General features: G+C 38.6%; 1 protein-coding gene across 1 annotated transcript; it reads left to right on the forward strand.

Annotated features, from left to right (window-relative positions):
* Positions 1-1,451: 1,451 nt before the first annotated feature.
* Positions 1,452-12,133, forward strand: LOC125030537. Its single transcript, XM_047620623.1, has 3 exons — positions 1,452-1,520; positions 3,357-3,413; positions 10,096-12,133. Exon 3 carries the CDS (start codon positions 10,106-10,108, stop codon positions 12,131-12,133), a length of 2,028 nt encoding a protein of 675 aa, XP_047476579.1. The 5' UTR covers positions 1,452-1,520; positions 3,357-3,413; positions 10,096-10,105.
* The last annotated feature ends 99 nt before the right edge of the window (positions 12,134-12,232 follow it).

Raw genomic sequence — 12,232 nt, forward strand, 5'->3', positions numbered from 1 at the left:
CTTGAGCTGGTCCCCTAATCTGTTTAAATCTAAAAATACCACAGTCAAATTGTATTATTATTATTTTGTGTTTTCATGGGATCAATTGTTTCATGCAAAATGTCTCGGACTAATTATTGTTAGCGATCTCGGATTTTAATGCCATGATATTTGCATAACTGAAAACTATCCTGAGGTCATATTTTTTGCAAAGGGTTATCCGTGGCGACACCCATGTTGATCCGACAACTTATCAACTGCATAATTTCATTTGCTCCTTGTTGACATCGTAAAGCAGAAAGTTTCGATAGGAATTGGTTCTTCCGTTCACGTTCTCCTTGAATCTTTAGATAGAACTAGTCCGCCCTTCCATGGGTTTTGAGAAATAGGGTAGGAGTAGAGAAAATGGTAAGCTTAAAACACAAGAGTTAGTAAAGGCGATGGTTTTGTTTTGTACATGAACTCACAAGAGTTAGTAAAGGCGATGGTTTTGTTTTGTACATGAACTCACAAGAGTAAAGGCGATGGTTTTGTTTTGTACATGAACTCACAAGAATTAGCAAAGGCGATGGTTTTGTTTTGTACATGAACTCACAAGAGTAAAGGCGATGGTTTTGTTTTGTACATGAACTCACAAGTTAGTAAAGGCGGTGGCTTTGTTTTGTACATGAACTCACAAGAGTTAGTAAAGGCGGTGGTTTTGTTTTTGTACATGAACTCACAAGAGTTAGTAAAGGCGGTGGTTTTGGTTTGTACATGAACTCACAAGAGTTAGCAAAGGCGATGGTTTTATTTTGTACATGAACTCACAAGAGTTAGCAAAGGCGATGGTATTGTTTTGTACATGAACTCACAAGAGTTAGCAAAGGCGATGGTTTTATTTTGTACACGAACTCACAAGAGTTAGCAAAGGCGATGGTTTTGTTTTGTACATGAACTCAATATTGGCTCACGCTTGTGTTGAGAGAATACCACATGAAATCCCACTTTCCCTCTAAAGCTCACGCCCCCATTGAAATGTCCAATCCCCCCCCTCCTCGAGAGAGAGAGAGAGAGAGAGAGAGAGAGAGAGAGAAAGAGAGAGAGAGAGAGAGAGAGAAAGAGAGAGAGAGAGAGAGAGAGAATATTAAAGGTATATCGACGTTCTGATACTGATTTATAAACTTACGAATTAACAGGTCGGTAAACATATGAATATAGAAACATAAATGCTTACTTTTATATTGGATGGATATAAACAACCGCATATGAACACTGAAATGTATTTTGTTGACGTCCAGTGCCTATAAGAGAGTTCTTTGCAAAATAAAAAAAAGAACATATCTATAAGTTTTACATTGTTCATCAGTCGCACAAATATATCCAAACTGTGTATTCCATAGGCAAGTTTATTAATAATTTCTTTCGCAAGATAGTCCGGAAAATTTCTCATCCGATTGAAATTTCCATTCATACGATAGTTTCTGCGCCGCCAGTACGATAGTGTTACTTCCTACTACGCTCGTAGAAATCAGGAAAAAATAGAATGAAGACAGAGGAAGGTAAGTAGAGCGATAAGCTAAACAAGTACATGGTATTTCGTTGTTTTAGCTAAGTAAGGAAGAGTTGAAAGGTTTAGAATATATTGATGTATTTCACGGAGCTTGCATTATCCGATTTGTTGAGGCCTTCTCCTTATAATGGACGAGGCAACGTAATGGGATTTTGTGCTTATAGATGGCTTTTGTTGGTCTCTTTTTACATATACTTGTTTATTCGAATCAAGTTAGAAAAATACAATTGCAAGTAGTATTAATGCTAAATCCATATACTTGTAGGTTATTGACACATGGTGCAAATTTGACGTCAAAATTGTGTAACTCAAGGGAACAGGGAAAAAATGTGCATGTAATAATGATAAAACTAACATTTACCTGTTTTCCTTGATATTATTGTGAGCCGAAGTTAGTTTGAGTGTGTTATTAACAAAGTTTACAAATTTACCCTAAGCTGCCCCAATATTACCCAGTTAGACTCATGTAGTGGGTATTTACTGTAAGGATTTGTGAGTATTAAAAAGGACTTGATTCATATCAAGTCCTTTTTAATATTATGAATATCAAAATTGTAGAATATAGTATTGTAATTCACATGAATGCTTTCAAGGTTATAGCTGTATTACCATCTTTCATAAATACACACACACACACACACACACACACACACACACACACACACACACACACACACACACACACACACACACACATACGTTTATGTATATGAAAGGAGAAAACACTCTACCGTGTTGATACTATGGTAGAAAAACCCATAATGTAAAACTAGATTTATTGAAAAATGAGACTACAGTTTCGGAATCCACCTGGATTCCATCTTCAGTATATGTATTTTTTAAAATGAAAATAACTGATATATATTTACATGATGACCTTAAGAAGTTAGGGAAAATAGGACACTGGCAAGAATAGGGGGGGGGGGGGGGCATTCATTCCCATGCATGAATTCTGCTAATGCAAAAAATAATGTCAGAAATAAAGAAACTAATTTGTCACAAATATCACATAGAGACAAAGTCATTGGAGATGGGGTCCAAGGGATGGGGAGGCAGTTACTTCATGAACAATTAGCATAACTTTTCCTCATTTCATGCAGTAGTGATATTCTTATTGTAAGGAAGGTGATTACCCCAAATTATACCACGTAAAGATAAAAAGTAATCTATTGGTCATCCAAAATGTAGAACAAAATATTCTAAGTGAAGTACAGTAAAGGTAACCCCATACTTACATACCAAAGTCATTTGATCTCTGCATCCTTTGCACTTAATGTTCCATTAGTAATAAACTACCACATATATTCTGCCATGATAGAGCAGTTCACACTCTTTATCTTGTAAAGTAGAAAATTGGTAGTGTTTGATAATTGCTAAAACATGTAAGAAATTTAATATTAGTACCAGAAATTCACATGTTTACCATTATCTTTTGACTCATATGTTTTGTGGTATACTTCATATAAATGCCTTCAAGAGTACACAATAAGACAAATATAGAACATAAACTATTATAATCTGTGGTATTTGAGAAAATAGAAAAACATTTAGTTACAAAATGTTAGAGATAATTTGATAACTAAATACTTCAGTGGCTCGGTTTTATACCGATAATTTAAGCCCCTCCCACAACAACTTTACCCTAGTGAAATATTAACTTTGATGTCTAGCACATTTATTTGTTTAAAACATTTAACATTGAAACATTATGTCAGATAAACAATAGGCAGCACCTCTGGTTGAAAAAATAATGACACCTAAACAAATGATGAAAACTACTGAAAAAGCACCAGCACTACAATCTCTTTGTACTTCTATTTTTTAGATACGCACTGCTAGAGGCACTGCCAGTATTACCAGAGCTACCCACTCAATAGTAGCAGTAAGTGGCACTCTTAAGTTTACATGTCAATAAAGTGGAACAGATTTTGAAAATCAAAGTATCACAGGAGACTCCAGCCTTACTTAAGCCGCCAAATCCGGAACCGAGACAGGCATTCCCCAATCCTCCAGATGGTCATGACACCAGCAGCGGCAAACACAGGACTGTCTAGTCCTTAGCTGGCTGGAGAGCCTTCCCAGGCTCCTCCTCCACTTCAACTCCAAACACCCAGCCATACCTGTGGGTACTTACACCCACAACAATCATTCCCTAAAGAGATATAGACCAGTCTAAGTGGTAGATACCCAAAACCACTATGCCACAAGCTCGTCACACACAGACACACCTATTTATTTTATGTGAATGTATTTAAAGAATGTGTATCTATGTTTTTATTTTATATATATGGCTGTAATTACTGTCAATGTGAATTATATCAGCTTACTTTTATATCATCTGGTAGTGTATAATGTATATACAAGTATAGTATTCTTTGAAAAGGTGTTTGATATTTTATCCCCTTGCCGACCGGTACGACGGGTAGACACGTGCTATGCCCACTGTTAATACTTGTTTGATTGTTTTATCACATAGATGGCTATACTTGTACTAAGTCACCAATGAGCCAGTTAGGAGTACTGCCTTTCTCGCCCGTTCTCCCTTTTCTTTGATTTACAAAATATTTTACGTTATCTTATTTTGCTGTTATTAATATTAAAAAAAATTATAATAATAATAATGTTTACAATATAAATAACACCATCGATATTCATAGCACTAGTAAAAGTAAAGTTTTTCCCGCCAATTCAAATCAGGTACGGTCACAAGGTCTACTAATTGACTCCTTGTGGCTAAGTACTAACAGAGCCATCTATGGGCAGACATTTCACAAAAAAATATTGAAAATAGGCACAGCATTTTCCCCGTTTTTTGTTCATTTTCCCCGGCGGCATTAGGTTAAGATTAAGAAGTAACATTTTTATTTTGTATCAAAAGATTCAAGATATCTTAGTTTTATTAATACCTGGGCATGTTTTCAACTTAGTTTACCTTGATCATATTCCTGACAGTCACTCTAGCAGTGATCCACTCTTTAAGATGTTGTTGATCATAAATATTCTCTGTGCTCTTAATATTGCCCCAGAATAACAAATATAGGGGAGCTGGATCATGGGATCTTGCTGGATTGGATTAAGGACCACCTTTCCCTTCCAGTGATCAAGGAGCTTAACTTTCAGTACATTTAAAACACTGCTTCTGTAATGAGCTCAAATTAGTTATTGTGCTTTAATGCTTTTAAAGCGGTTAAATAACGAAACAGAATTCACAACATTTCAACAAATCATATTAAAAAAAAATTATTCTTACCCAAGATATTTAACATTGAAATCATAGATTCATTTTGATGACTCTAAATTTTGATGATATTTGAAAATAAGATCCCATGAAGGTCTCTTTAGGAAAACAAAAGTTCACAGAATTCTGGTGCCGTTTTCAAGTCCTTAAAATTAATTTTTCACATACCTGTTTCTTGTACTAGCATTAACAATGTTTATACTACCTAGCTGTGTCTACATTTTCAAATTTAACAGTTTTAAGTTGTATTTCATTGTGTTGGCAACCATGTTCTCCCTTGCAATGTGCTTGTCATTAATTTTTGAGACTTGGAATGGAGTGAGAAGGATGGGAGGGTTGTGAGTATAAGAAGCAGTGAAAAAGTGAAGTGAAAAAATTCATCTTAAGTATGAAAATGTAATTTGTCTCATATATAATCTGTTGTTTATATTAGCAAATGCCCACACTTTAGGTAGTTGGCCATGCCTTGTGTATGGAATACAACAAGGTTGAAAAGTGTAAATTAAAAGTTGCTACTGACTGATATGCGAGTGCCTAAAACAAGGACAAGGTTTGGAGAACACAGTGTTAAGCATATGGAAAAACCTCATTGACCTCGTATTGACTACTATGGGTGCACAGACTGGTGTCTGGTAAATGAGTTCACATTTAAGAAATGCTAAGCCACTGTATCTCCATCAGCAATGAACAGTTCCTGAGCAAAAATGCGCCTAATGTCATATGCTAATGCCTGGGTGGATGGGCATAAAGACTCATGAACTGCCTCAATAGTGTCTCTTAGAAAGAAAGAAATCACTGCCATGGACATGGGCCTTCTGATTGTCTCTGTCGTTGCTGGGAATTCTGGGAGATAAAAATGTAACAGGTCCTCCTTTTGCTTGGCAGTTGTATGGAAAAGGCTTGAAGTTCTCCGACCCTCTTAGATGTGGCTACGGCTACCAGAAAAAGGGTCTTTTTGGCTAAATTTCTCATAGAGGAGTGATAAAGGTATGTTAAGCCCTATGATTATATCTTGGAAACTAGTCTGCTGACTTTTGCTGGAGATCCTTTGAGGATGTCTCAGAGGACTTGGTCATTAGACAAATCAAATCCCTTATATGAAAAAAGCCAATTGCATAGTCTTGTAGCTTTTGATAGCAGGGACTGATAAGTTACATTTTTGTTACATAAAAAAGAGAGTCTGCAAACTTCTGGCTGGATAGGTTGAAATGGTGTGATATAGTAGATGGGTATGTGGCATCTACTATGTTAGTCTGGTGTCTTATCTCTTTAGAAGTGACTGTGTGGGTATGAGTGCCCACAAGTTTGGCTGGGTGATGAAGGAGCCGGTAGGCTCCCCCAGTCGGCTAAGGACTGGGCAGTCCTTGTGTGCTGCTGCTGTGGTCTTGCTCTGCTGGAGGATCAGGGAATGGTGATCTCGCTAGCGGCCTGTGGCTTAAGTATACGAGCGCTGTGTAAGCGCACAGGGAACGAGGGGAGCCCGCTGTCCAATGAGCGCGGACGCGGCGGCAGACCTGGGCATGACCCAACCTGGGAAAGTATGCTGAGCTTCAGGTTGCGGGGTCATGCTACTACAGTGACCTTCTCTATTTCAGCATTATCTATACTTATTCCATTTGATTTGATAATTCATAAGAGTTGAATGTCATTTGGATTTAACCAAGTATTGTGTGACTCATGAGGAATAGCCTCTTTGAGAAATCGCTTGATAGTCTCCATGTGGTTTGCTGAAACATGTGCAGAGCCTAATGAAACCTACAGGTATGTTGCTGTTGAAATACATTTCTGCAATGTCAAAGGCATTGAATGAGGTCTGGAAATCCTTTATTTTGTGGTTAAAATGGAGCTGTCACAATGAGTTTGGTGCTTTCAGAGGTTTTGTAATGAGAAGATCCACTGTTGGACAACCCCACAACTTCCACAGAAGATTGCCTATGTCCTGATGAAGAGTCCACTCTGTAGTCTGCTAACACATTGGATGTCCCCTTGACAAACTGAGTGAGGATCATGACAGTGTTTTCCTCTGTCTATCTGAAGATCTTTTGAGCTTCTGTATTGATCATTGTTGAATACATACCCTCATCCTTGGCTAGATAAGATAGTGGTGTGGCATTGTCTAAGAACACAGAAACTGTCTTGCCCTGTAGACTCCCTGTGAAGACAAATTGCTCTGAGTTCCAAGCTGTTGATTTGCAGGAATGTTTTGTGTTGTGCATATTCCATTTGTTGATTCCTTTTGAAGTGATGCTCCTGAATCTTTTACTGAGGCATCTGTGTAAAGGTACAAGTCTGGAAATGCCATCTCGAGAGACTGCCCTACACATAGATTTTGTTCCTCCAACCACCACTGAAGGTCCTGAAGAATATTGTTGTCTGAAGGTAAAGGAATGTCATCTCCTTGTGACTGTCTGCCCCACATCTGAGTAAGCTGTAAGTGGATGTTTCTCTTCCTTTATCTTGCTCCCAGTATCAAATGGATGAAAGAGGACATGTGGCATAAGAGTAGCATCCACTCTTTGGCTGGTGGACAGTTATTGCTGAGAAATTATTCTATATGGTAACAGAAGTTTTCTCGTCTTTTCTGTGTTGGGAAAACCTTCATAAGAGGAGACTAAACTTCCATCCCCAAAGGAGGTCATCTGAGTTGGGGTTATTGAAGATTTTTCCCAGTTTATTATTATCCCTAATGTGGAGCACAGGAAGGTGAGTACACTTATTGCCTCATGGACTTCCTGTTGCAAAGCAGATAGAATGAGCCAGTCTAAATATCTGTGTAGGCAAAGCCCCTGGTAATATAAAGGCACTGAAATTGGAGCCGTCATTCTCTTGAAGATTGCGGAGATGTGGAGGTCAAAACAGATGGCCCAAAATGGAAAAGATTGACTCTTACAGGTGAACCTGAGATACTTGAGGCTGGTTTGATGTATTGGCACCAGGAAATAAGTATCCTTAAGGTCAATGGAAACCACACAGTTGCCCTTTCATTTAGCTAACATTACTGTCCTCACTGTTTCCATTCTGAATTTGGTCTAATATGGGTTGGTAACCTCCATTTACTTTGGTTACCAGGAACAGGTGGCTGTAGAACCCTAGTGTCGTTGGTGCAGCTTCTATTGCACTTTTTTCTCCCAGTTGCTGGACCTCTAAGTCTAGTGCTTTGCTGTTTTTGGAATCTGGAGAATATGTTCCAGAAACTAGTGGCTCTGATGTGAGAGGAGGTAGGGTGAAGAAAAGAATCCTGTATCGTTCTTTGAGACCTATCATCCGAGGGGTCGACGGTTCGCGCCTCGCCCAGGCACGAGAAGCTGCAATTGTCCCCTGGAGGTTACTGGTGTGGCTGGGCACCACGGCGGGTAAGGACAAAGCCGAGTCAGCACCAGCTGACACACGTTAGCGAGTCAGCATTAGTTGACACAGGCCGGGCTCCCCTCACAGGCATAGCCCGGGCTCTTAAACAAGTTTATCTACCATCATCTTGTACTCTAATCCAGGTTGTAGGATGTAAAGAAGCCAAAAAGAAAACTTCAATACACCGAAAGGTGAAACTCTGTGCCTCTCATAAGCCCTCTAAATTGATCTAACCAGGTCATATCTGTGTGCAGGTTATTATGGCCACTACATAGACCTTCTGGTATTTGTTTGATGGATAGCAGGCACTCTGTTTATGCCGGGATGGTGAGGAGGGCTGGAACCTGACTGCTAAGCTTAGGGTAACTGCAAAAGAAGACTGGTTAGCAGCTAGACGACCCTCTAGATGCTGTACTACCATGTCAGACACCAGATCAGAGAAGGATGTATGCTGTTGGTCTTTAGAAAAAAAAAGGAAGAAAAAAAACAGAAATATTATTGAAAATTCTGTTCATCTCCACAGGAACCGCTTAAGCAGGCAGGGGGGATTGAGAGATGGAGCCCTTTGGTCTCACTGAGCCAGACTGAATCTTGTCCGTGAAACCCCCAGTGAAGATATAATTAATTTACTAAAGGACTGCGAGACCTTCCTTTTAGACTTTGCAGTCTTGTTTCTGTTATAAAGCATGCTGGTATTCCAAGACACTATGAACCAGCTTAATGCTCCACTTGGCACATTTGTAGCACCTACTCTTAATAGTACAAATACCATCATGGTAAACAATTCATACAGAATGAGGATCATTGAAGACGCTGTCAATAACTCACTCACACACACACACACACACACACACACACACACACACACACACACACACACACACACACACACACACACACACACACACACACACACACACATGCATGCACATCTAAAGTAGCTCAAAGATGGAGTACATCCCTCTATATACTCTTTTTTTCCTACCAGTTAAAGGAAAGGGCAAGAAGAAGAGGCTCATTATGTTGATGTAAACTGCAATTGAGGTTTTGTTAGATAAAACTTTTCACTTCTGCAGAAAGACAGTTTCTAGATTTTTTTATAATCGGGAATTTACCCTTTCTAATAACAAGTAATCACAAAAGCAGAGAGAATATTTTTCCGACTCGCATGAAAGTGCATACACAATGTAGCTCTGAATGGATGCATATATATATACACCTTGGCACCGGAGCCCAGAAACACCCCAGTCCATGAGCACAGATTTGGAATACATGTACGAATTTATGCGCACCCCAACATGAATGTGTTAACATTTTAGGAAAGTAAATATTAGCTTGTATATAAAATGTCAACCTGTTTATACATTCATTATTTGAAATTTGATGCACATTTTCTCAGACAGTGAACAGTCTTTCTTCCTTTCTTTCTTTTTATAAGAAAGATTGTTAGGTGTGGAGTTACAGCTTCTGGGTATACTTGTAAAGGACACTTAATCAAGTTATTGATATTCGTGAATTTCACTGAACCAAGGTTATAGTGTTTCCATTATAACTTTATTATCATTTTAAGGATGATAATTCTGGATTGCCACTTCAATCTCCATTTCAACCAACAAAGAGAATTTACTCCAGTAGGTGTGGTAGGAGGTATAATCACCTCAGTTAATATTTTCAGTTTCTTGTTTAATAAGAATGGTAAATGATTAGAAATAGCTATGTAAGAATTTATTATTTGTTGTTTCTATTTTAGGAGTTGAATGGGGATCCTTCCATTTTTCTTTATGGAATAAACATTCCATAATTTAAATTACATTATGAATCATAAATTACATTATGAATCATATGTATATATACACATTTATATATATATATATATATATATATATATATATATATATATATTAACAACTATGTTAAATTATTGCATGCCAGTGTTGCAATAATATAACAAGAAATATAATCTTTTTATTATTTGCAGGGCATTGGGTATGGAGCCTCTGGAAAAAGCCTTTGTAGTAGTGGAAGAAGTTGTTGGAAAAATATGCAGATCTCTGGGACCAGAAGCTCAGAATCATATCAACCGGGACAGGCTATTTACTAAAGCAGAAAGACAAATAAAAAATGGCCTGTCAGTTGAGGTAGCCTCCAAGACCATTGTGAGTGCTTTGATACCGGATATTCAAGCTACCTTGAAAGAAAGAGTGAAGGACCATCAACATCATGATGTTCAAGAGAATGACTTTCCTGAAGTCAAAGAGGAGAACATAGAACCTTCTGTTTTCCCGCCTGAATTGAGAGCAAGCACTTCTCGAAGCCCAGTGTACTCGGATGGCCAAAATGGTTCATCAGCTAGGGAATCAAGTCAGTCTTCCTCTACAACACTGGATTCACCACAGTCTGCGGAGTCTCAGAGCTCATCTACTGCCATGACATTGAACGATTTATCGGAGATCAGTGTGCTGACTCCTGATCCACCTAAACCAGCTCCTGTCATTGAAATACTTGATGATAGCCTCTCCTCCCGTCCATCATCTAGGAATAGTGATATCCTTATAGTAGAAGAAGTGGAGAAACCAAATAAGCCTAGTGCTAGAACTGAAGGCAAGACATCTGATGACAAAAAGAAGAATGAAGACATAAGCAAAATTTTGTCCATGCTTCATGATTTGGAAAAGACTTTGGGCTTGGCCAAGGCAAAGGAAAGTGAGCAAGAGATAGAAGAAGGGCCAGAAAATGGAAAAGATACAAAACAGTCCAGAAATTTCAATAAAATGTCCTCTGATGATGAGAGTGATAGTAAAGATTCAAAGGTAATGGCTGATGAATTACAAAATTCTTCAAGCTCTTCAGAAAATAAAAGTGATGCAATAGGAAATAAGTCTACAAAGAAAAAAAGTACACTTATAAATGGAATTAATAGTTTTGATATAGAAAAAGAATTAGCAGAAGCCAAAGCAGATAGTTATACTGATGAAAACAGAAACAAGAAAACTAATATAAATGGCTTGACAAGTATGCTGAATGAAAACTCACTTAATCATAATCATCCTTCACAGGAACTTTGGTTAGATGCTCACTTTGTATGTTCGTTGCTTCCATATTTCCAATTAAATGATGTGTACCAAAGTATGTTTGATAATTACTATCATCCAGACCGCAGGGCATATGTCTTAGGTTTATATATAGAGTTAGCAGTTGATCAAGGGGAGATGGTACCAGACAGGGTGTTTCATGGCCTGCGTGCTGCAAAAAAACGCCCTCATGGGGATACTGTTGGGTCAGGTTCAAATGCTGGTGTGAAGAGATTCAAAGTTGAAGAAGGTGGTGCAAAATGTGTTAGTGAAATAAAACAGTGGCAGTCAGTGGGTGAAACAAAGCAGTTGTTGAGTGACTCTGTCCCCTCTACAAGTGGTGCTGTGGTTCGAAAAGTAGCGGCAGATAGTACATTTAAAGATGAATATGTAAAGTTGTTTGAACCAGATGTAGAAACCCCTTATGCTGCTAGTAGACTGAATGAAAATAAACAGGAAAATGATTATTGGACTAGTGAACAAAAAGAGGTGCAAGATGAAAGACAGAAGTGGTGTAAAGAAAAAGCAAATTTTATTGCTGAAGTGATTCCAGGGGTTGAAAAAGATTCTTTAAGAGTGCAGATACAGATGTGTCATAGTGATGCTGATGTGGAGAGATTGATAGTAAGACTAATGGAAGAGGGTCCTCCCCCTGATCCTCCTGACACCCCACAAGGGTATCCTCCCTCCCTTGTCTCCCCGGACCGACCAGAAACCAGTGCTTTCCAACCTGTGGAGCGAGCAAGTACTAGTGCTTTCCAGCCGTTTGAACAGGGAAGCTCTAATGACAGCTCCCCAGGAGCCAGTTCAAGTGAAAGCCAGACTGCTGGGGAAGGCAGTGATGAGGCAAATGGTGTGGAAATAGAGGAAAAGATCATGTCCCACGTTGCAACACTGTGTGAAATGTTCAGTGATGCTGACCCAGACTACCTTCAGGAGAGGTGAGTTGCTGATTTTGGGTACCCTACAAACAAAGTGGAGTGAAGGAGTACCTAAACTCTTTGCCTTTTTTTTTTCATTTACCTTTCTCCTTCTCTCTCTTCC

Source organism: Penaeus chinensis, chromosome 11, assembly GCF_019202785.1.
Source record: "Penaeus chinensis breed Huanghai No. 1 chromosome 11, ASM1920278v2, whole genome shotgun sequence".
Taxonomy (NCBI): Eukaryota; Metazoa; Arthropoda; class Malacostraca; order Decapoda; family Penaeidae; genus Penaeus; species Penaeus chinensis.

Bases quoted from the DNA above. Each gene is read 5' to 3' on its own strand.
- LOC125030537 (XM_047620623.1), top strand. From the start codon at position 10,106: ATGGAGCCTCTGGAAAAAGCCTTTGTAGTAGTGGAAGAAGTTGTTGGA.